Raw genomic sequence first — 8,290 nt, forward strand, 5'->3', positions numbered from 1 at the left:
TGACTTATCTGTAGTGAGGTGAATGGACCTAGAGTCTGTCATACAGAGTGAAGTAAGTTAGAAAGAGAAAAACAAATACAGTATGCTAACACATATATATATACAGAATCTAAAAAAAAAAAAAAGGTTCTGATGGATCTGGGGCAGGACCGGAATAAAGACGCAGAGGTAGAGAATGGACTTGTGGACACGGGGAGGGGGAAGGGTAAGCTGGGACAAAGTGAGAAAGTGGCATTGACACATATACACTACCAAATGTAAAATAGATAGCTAGTGGGAAGCAGTTGCATCGCACAGGGAGATCAGCTCAGTACTTTGTGACCACCTAGAGTGGTGGGATAGGGAGGGTGGAAGGGAGAGGCAAGAGGGCGGGGACACGGGGATATATGTATACATATAGCTGATTCACTTTGTTAGACAGCAGAAACTAACACAACATTGTAAAGCAATTATACTCCAATGAAGATGTAAAAAAAAAAAGCCCTAACCATCCCTACCCCCCAGCCCCCCACCCCCGCTTTCTCGCTGAATCTGCCGGTCTCTAGCGCCCTCTGCCAAAGTATCTCTACGTTTTGCGCTTCTCGAACTAGAAGGTGCAGGCCAGACTCCTGGGGGTCTTGCTAAAATGCATATGCTAATTCAATGGATGTGGGGCGGAGCCTGGGATTGGGCGTTTTATTCATATTCCCACGGGAAGCTGATGCTGGACCACACCGAGTGACAAGGATTGAAACTGCTAGGCAGCGAAGAGTTATTCTACAACAGCAACCACAGTACCAGTCAGCCTTGGACACCGGTCCGACAGTGCTCCTCGGAAAGCCTAAACGTAACACGGAAAGCCGGCCACCCTCGGGAGAAGGCTGTCCTTGGCTCGGCCGGCGGCCCCGCCCCTCGAGGCCCTCGCGGAGCCTCAATTGGTCACCCCTCTCGCGTGAGCGTCTCGTCACGTGAGGCTGCCGTCCAATCGCGGAGCGATCTCGGTCCAGCCGGTGGCTGGCGCGGCTGGCGCACGGAGAGGTGGTGGCGGGCACCATGGAGGGAAGGCCTCAGGTCGCCGGCGGAGGGGTGTGCGCGGCTGCCTACCCCGACGCCTCCGCCGGATTCCCCCCGCACCTCCAGGCGGGAGCGATGCGGCGCCGCTTCTGGGGCGTGTTCAACTGCTTGTGCGCCGGCGCGTTCGGGGCCTTGGCTGCCGCCTCCGCCAAGCTGGCCTTCGGCAGCGAGGTCGAGCCGGGGGCGCCGCTGCGGCGGGCCGGCGGGTGGGGCCGGGGCAGGAGGGGCGCTGCGGGGCAGCGGGGCTTCGGGATGGAGCGGGGCTGGGAGCGCAGGGGGGCCGCCTCACCCGCGCTGGCCTGTTTGGCCCACTCCGCAGCCGGGCACTACTGACAGCGTGGGCAGGAAGGCATCCCTCGACTCCATATCACGCCCAGCCCACGTCCATTGTAGGTGGTAAGAGACTTCGGGGACTGAGGCTTGTACCCTTATCTGGGACCTAAAATCTGCCCTCCGATTGGGCTAGTTCACTCTCGGGGAAGACGCACACCTTCCACATCCACTCTCTACCTCTCATTTTAAGCCCTTTGTGCCCGAACATTTCTCTCCACGTGACTGTAAAGGTGAGACACCTGTTGCCCATCTCTTTAACTCCGTAGTTAATGGCTGTTTTGACTGGTCTCCCCTGCCGGCGGAAACTTGGGAATTTGGGATATCCTAGGTATAAGGGAGACTGAGAGAAACATTCTGGACATAACCCCGATGTTGAGAATTCCTTAACTGCCTCCCCATGTCTGCTAAAGGCGTACCTTTGCCTCTCCCATCGCGAGGTATAGGCCACCTTCTGCTTGTTAAAGAGATTTCATTGCATCTGCAACCCAGGGTTAGGCCCTGACCTGGACAGTAGACAGGTTGATTCTTTAGGTTTAAGCTAATCCAGTGGGAGCTGCCATGCTCGAGGTTGGTATCCTGTTGGGTGTAATTCTTGGAGTAAGTGGTCCAAAGTAAGATGAGTGACTATGAGCCATGAGGTTTTTCTAGTCTTCTCAGTTGTGCATCAGACCGTCATAAGCCTTTACATAAGCAGGCTGGCACTGGCACATAAAATGCTTCTGTGTAAATTATACAGAGACACTCCATCCTTAAGACTCTGTATATTCACCTGCTGATGAGAAGTAAGAGGATGAGGTGTAGATGGGCACCATCCCCAGGAGAAGCAGCTCTGTCTGCAGGCAGGTTTATAACTCAAAACCAAACAAGGGGTCTGCATATCCTTTGTGTAGGAGGCTTCTAAAGATCCTCTCTTCTTTCAGTGCTCTCCTTTAAAAAAAAAAGAAAAATATCTGCAAGTTCTCCAAGTGATGCCTGGGGTCACCAGTCAAATAGTCCCCCGTGTGGTTTCCCTAGGCATGGCTGTGTCCTAGTTTAGATCATGGACCCACACTTCCTGGGCCTGAATCCTGGCGGCTCCCCACAGCTGTGGCGTTTTAGGCAGGTTACTTAATGCCTCAGGTTCTTTATCTGTAAAATGAAGTTAAGGAATAAATGAAAATGTACTTAAAACACTTAGCACAGGGCCTGGTACAGAGTAAAAGCTCAAGAATGCCCAGTGGGACCGGCCTGAGTGGGTTTTAGCCTTCACAGAATGGGGGTGGGGGTGGGGAGACGACTAATTCATGCTTTACCTGATCCCGGGAAGTGACGACTCCGCCCCTGATTTACTCATCCCTCAGACTGAGCAATAACCACTTGGCCTGCTGAGACTGAACTTCATGCACTCGTCACTGTGAGGCCAATAAGGGACTGGTGTTCAATAGAAGATAACTGGTATGGATTCGCATTTTACTTCTGCCCAAGGTCACATGGCTGGCAAGATGGCCAAATAGAGGTTGTTTCAGCTGTTAAATGGGTGTGCGCCCTGCTGAGGGTTAAGTGAAGCCCTGTGCAGGAAAGCTCTGAGGACCCCCAGGCTGTGGTGGCCCGGCTGCCAGCAGTAACCATGACCCTGGCTGCTGTGAGGGGGTCTGCCGGTCATGCTGCCCAGGGCTGGCCGTGGCTGCAGTGACACTTTTTCCTGCAGGTGAACGTGGGCTTCTGCGTCTTAGGCATTATTGTGATGGCCACCACCAATTCTCTGATGTGGACGTTCTTTAGCCGGGGCCTCAGTTTCTCCATGTCTTCAGCCATTGCATCTGTCACAGTGACTTTTTCAAATATCCTCAGCTCGGTGAGTAGCCTGAGCGTACAGTTTCTCTGTCCCAAACCTGGGCTCTGGGAGGGTTCTGGGTGGGTTGTCCTTGGGCAACCCCTGCTTCTACATAGGAGAAGGGCCAGGAACTGAAGCAGAGGTTGGGCTGTGTCTTGACTCCCGGTGGCTGCCCCTCTAATCTCTAACTTGGAGGAATTCTCAAGTTAGATGGGGATGAAGTCCAACTGTCAAAAGCCTACTTGCTTGCTGCTCCTCAGGGGTCTGTGAACTCAGGCAGGAGATGTGGAGGGTCGAGGTTCTTCTCTCCCAGGTGGGGCTGAGCCACTCAGCCCTGCAGTCCAGGCAGGGAGGACTTGGTGGACCAGCTGTGTGCTGGGCCTGGCTGCCGGCCTCTGCTGGGCTTTCTTGTGCACTTTGCTGGGTCCGATGCTGTGAGGAGGCACCCTCCCCACTTCTCCAGGTGAGATATGCTGAAGGTAACAGATGGGTTTCAGGCCCAAGACTTCCAGCTCCAGACCTTTCCTCCCACCCTAGGAGGGCACTCAGCCACAGGGGAGTCAGGTGGTGCCCACCCATCGTGGTCGCATCCTGTGGGCACGTGCCTGCCCAGCCTCACAGCTGTCTCTGTCCTGCAGGCCTTCCTGGGTTTTGTGTTGTATGGAGAGTGCCAGGAGGTCTTGTGGTGGGGAGGAGTCTTCCTCATCCTCTGCGGACTCACCCTGATCCACAGGGAGCTCCCACCACCCAGGAAGGCTCTTCCACACAAGCAGCAGTAGCACCAGCGGGCTGGGCGGACCCGCTGGAAAGACAGTGATGGCGGCTCAGGCTTGGGTTGGCGTGTGGGGACTGCTTCTCAGGGTGATCTGGGTGTGCAGCCTTCTGACCCTCGGCCAAAGAGAGATGCTTCGCAGGGAACCAGGCCTGTGACCGAGCAGCCTTGTGGGTGGACAACTCCGGCTTCGCAGCAGTGTTCTGCCCGAAGCCTTCTCGGTCCGTCTGCTCGGTGCTGTTGATTCTCACGCTCCACAACCCACCCAGTGAGCCATGGCAGGTGTGGGAGACCCTGGGGTTGGTGGGCTTCCTGTATGGACTTGAAACCATGCTGTAACTGCAGTCCTGTTGCCTAACAAAGGCCAGTCATGGAATTTTGGAATCAGTGACTGGTGGGGCTTTCAACAACTTCACACTGATATCAGGCCGTCAGCGTCATGCTTCTGGATTATGGCAAGAGAAGGAAAATTAGATTAATAAATACTTTTTTTGTAAGTTAAAACTGCCAGGTGTGGAATCTTAATTCTTTCCTACTTTTTTTCCTTTCCTAAGTTTTTGGAGTAAGAGCAACCAGGGTGAGCTGCAATTCCTGGAGGGGGAGTTGAAACTCCTCCCGCTGCTTCCAGACCTGGGGCTTGACTGCTCTCTGCCTGCGTGGTTCCTTCCTGACTTCACGCAGGCTGGTGCTCTTCAAATTCAGGAGCATCTGTCCATTCTCTTGGTCCCAAGGAGAAAGGCTTGACCTCACTTTGGGGGCCTAGTTTTATTTTACTTATTAGGAAAGGAAACTGGCCCAGAGGTTGCTCCCACCCCCTCATGTTACCTCTTCTGCCTTTTGGTCCCGTGGCTTTTTTGTATCTTACACCACATGAATCTAATTCCTAGTTCAAAACAGTCTGTTTGCTGCCTGCATCCTCTCCCCGTGCATAGCTTCAAGTGCGATGCTCACCTGCCCCAGTTCCCCGGGGCTCCCCTGGCTGTCTGAGAGCCCTCTCAGCTCTCCTGAGCCTGACTGCCGGCCCCAGGAGGTCTCCTTTCACATCCCCTGCAGGAGAGAGGGCCTTCTTAGCCACGAGGCTGGGGGAGAGAAGGGTCGTGTCCAGCTGGGCCCTCCTCCCCACGCACATAGCACCTTCATTGCTGTCCTCCATTACTCGTGGCAGTGGCCGGATGCTCTCCAGAGCTGTTCTGTGACTCCCAGTGACTTCGCTGTGGCCCAGCCCCCTCTCCAGCTGCTCCCTTGCTGCCTCCTTCCCTCCCCCACTCACCGTGCCTGAGTCACCCACATGTCTGCATCTCAGCAGTTCTTAAGGCCACCACAGCCAGTCGTGCCTCCATGCTTTTGTGCCTGCTTTTCCCTTTGCCTTGGATTCCCTCCTCCTTCCCCTGTCCCTGGAAAACTCCTCCTTCATATCCAACAGGGCACAATTTGCTGCTCTTTCTGAGCTGCCACAGGGGCTAAGGCCAAGCGGTGATTCACAGAATGGTAATTGACTAGCCCCACTTTGACACATTGAAGCCTCCCAGCCTCACTGGGAGGGAGGTTTGTTTTTTTTTTTTAATTTATTTTATTGTATTTACTTTTGGCTGCATTGGTCTTCGCTGCTACCTGCGGGCTTTCTCTAGTTGTGGCGAGTGGAGGCTACTCTTCATTGCGGTGCACGGCCTTCTCATTGCGATGGCTTCTCTTGTTGCAGAGCACAGACTCTAGGCGTGTGGGCTTCAGTAGTTGTGGCGCGTGGGCTCAGTAGTTGTGGCACACTGGTTTAGTTGCTCCACGGCGTGCGGGATCTTCCCGGACCAGGGATCGAACCCGTGTCCCCTGCTTTGGCAGCTGGATTCTTAACCACTACGCCACCAGGGAAGAAGCCCAAAGGAGGTACTCTTGTTACTCTCATTTTAGAGGTGAGGAAACTAAGGCTCAGAGAGATTGGGTCATTTGCCCAAGGTCACACAGCTAATGAATGCCCAAATCACTGTGTGACTCCAGGGTTTGCCTCTTAATCCGTATAAACATCCTGCTTCCCACTTTAGCAGTTAAAGCCCCAGAGAGGTCCTGTGGACGAGGAGCCTGTTTTACAGTGTCTAATAGCACTCCCCAAGTCTCACCTCCTACCTCTCTGAAGGTGATGCTCCCTGGAACACTCTTCATATCTCCCTGGTCAAATATGATCCCATTATTCTACCAGTGAGGAAGATGAAGGCCATTCAAGGCTCTGCAGGGTGTGTTCACATATGTGAGTCAGGCACCCATCCAAGGCCAGACGTGAAGGCTGCTGAGAGCTGGTGGCCTGGCCTCCCTGAGCAGTTCATGAAAAGGGCAGGAAGAAGTCCACCTCGGAGAAGACGTTGTCACGAGGGGAAACAGCCCCCCATCTAGACGCCTGCCGGATACATAAAGATGCTTGAGAAGGAGGAGGCGGCTCCGGGAGATGGAGCAGCGAGCTGGAGCACGGAGAGTGAGGGAGGGAGCTGAGCCGCCTGCCCGCTCGCCATCACCTCCCCTCCATAAGCAGGAGCCCGGGCTGGGCCCAGCATGCTGCCCCAGCCCCTCCCGCGTCATCAGGCCATGAGGGCAGCGTGCGAGCCAGGGGGAGGGAAAGCGAGCCAGTAAGCACCAGGACGAGGCGGCTGAGGAGACCTCAGAAAAAGAACAGCAAGAAGCAATTGAACATATTGATGAAGTACAAAATGAAATAGACAGACCTAAGGAACAAGCCAGTGAGGAGATTTTGAAAGTAGAACAGAAATGTAACAAACTCCGGCAACCATTTTTTCAGAAGAGGTTGGAATTGATCGCCCAAATCCCAAATTTTGGGGTAACAACGTTTGTTAACCATCCACAAGTGTCTACACTGCTTGGGGAGGAGGATGAAGAGGCGCTGCATTATTTGACAAGAGTTGAAGTGACAGAATTTGAAGATACGAAATCAGGTTACAGAATAGATTTTTATTTTGATAAAAACCCTTACTTCGAAAATAAAGTTCTCTCCAAAGAATTTCATCTGAATGAGAGTGGTGATCCATCTTCAAAGTCCACTGAAATCAAATGGAAATCCAGAAAGGATCTGACAAAACGTTCAAGTCAAACGCAGAATAAAGCCAGAGGAAGAGAGAGCATGAGGAACCAGAAAGCTTCTTCACCTGGTTTACTGATCATTCTGATGCAGGTGCAGATGAGTTAGGAGAGGTCATCAAAGATGATATTTGGCCAAATCAATTACAGTACTACTTGGTCCCGGACATGGATGATGAGGAAGGAGAAGAAGATGATGATGATGATGAGAGGAAAAAGGATTGGAAGATATTGATGAACAAGGGGATGAGGCTGAAGGTGAAGAAGATGAAGATGATGATGAGGGGGAGGAAGGAGAGGAAGGTGAAGGAGAAGATGACTAATGGAACACTGATGGATTCCAACCTTCCTTTTTAAATTTTCTCCAGTCCCTGGGAGCATGTTGCAGTCTTTTTTTTTTTTTTTTTCTCCTCCTCCTCCTCTTGTGCTCAGTCACCCTGTTTTTGAGGTCTCTTTTCTTCTTTATACTGTGGCTCACAACTTATTTGGGGGGGAAATACCTTGAACAGAATTCAGTGGGAAAAGAATCTCTACCCCTTTCTGTTCCAAGTTCACTTTTATCCCTTCCTGTCTCAACAAAAACTTTATGGAATCAATACCACCATGCTCTGTGGGAAAAAAGAAAAACCTTCTGCTCCCTTAGCTCTGCTGGAAGCTGGAGGGTGCTAGGCCCCTGTGTAGTAATGCATAGAATTCTAGCTTTTTTCCTCCTGTCTCTGTATATTGATTGGGCTCAGAGACTACACTGTGTCTCTATGTGAATATGGACAGTTAGCATTTACCAACATGTATCCGTCTACTTTCTCTTGTTTAAAGAAAGAAAAAAAAACTTTAAAAAATGGGGTTATAGAAGGTCAGCAAAGGGTGGGTTTGAGATGTTTGGGTGGGTTAAGTGGGCATTTTGACAGCATGGTCTCTCCTTTGACATGTTTAATTGTGATGTTTAAGGGACATCCTTGCAGTTTAAGATGACACTTTTAAAATAAAATTCTCTCCTAAAGATGACTTGAGCCCTGTCACTCAATGGGAGAATCAGCAGAACCTGTAGGATCTTATTTGCAATTGACATTCTCTATTGTAATTTTGTTCCTGTTTATTTAAAATTTTTTCTTTTTGTTTCACTGGAAAGATGATGCTCAGTTTTAAACGTTAAAAGTGTACAAGTTGCTTTGTTACAATAAAACTAAATGTGTACACACACACACACACACAAAGTGCTTGTTGCTGACCCAGACCCTCTC

The 8,290-nt window shown here is 51.6% G+C and overlaps 1 protein-coding gene and 1 pseudogene across 2 annotated transcripts; both read left to right on the forward strand.

The window, feature by feature from the left end:
• Positions 1-519: 519 nt before the first annotated feature.
• LOC307192899 (transmembrane protein 42) lies at positions 520-4,432 on the forward strand. Its single transcript, XM_079934282.1, has 3 exons — positions 520-1,224; positions 3,074-3,220; positions 3,838-4,432. The coding sequence occupies exons 1-3, from the start codon at positions 1,033-1,035 to the stop codon at positions 3,976-3,978; spliced, it is 480 nt and encodes a 159-aa protein (XP_079790408.1). The 5' UTR covers positions 520-1,032; the 3' UTR covers positions 3,979-4,432.
• A 1,973-nt stretch (positions 4,433-6,405) lies between these two features.
• Positions 6,406-7,769, forward strand: LOC307192950 (protein SET-like; annotated as a pseudogene). The gene is made up of 2 exons: positions 6,406-6,432; positions 6,553-7,769. The product of its transcript is annotated as a protein SET-like (transcript).
• The last annotated feature ends 521 nt before the right edge of the window (positions 7,770-8,290 follow it).

This window comes from Stenella coeruleoalba (genome assembly GCF_951394435.1).
Source record: "Stenella coeruleoalba genome assembly, chromosome: 10".
Classification (NCBI taxonomy): domain Eukaryota; kingdom Metazoa; phylum Chordata; class Mammalia; order Artiodactyla; family Delphinidae; genus Stenella; species Stenella coeruleoalba.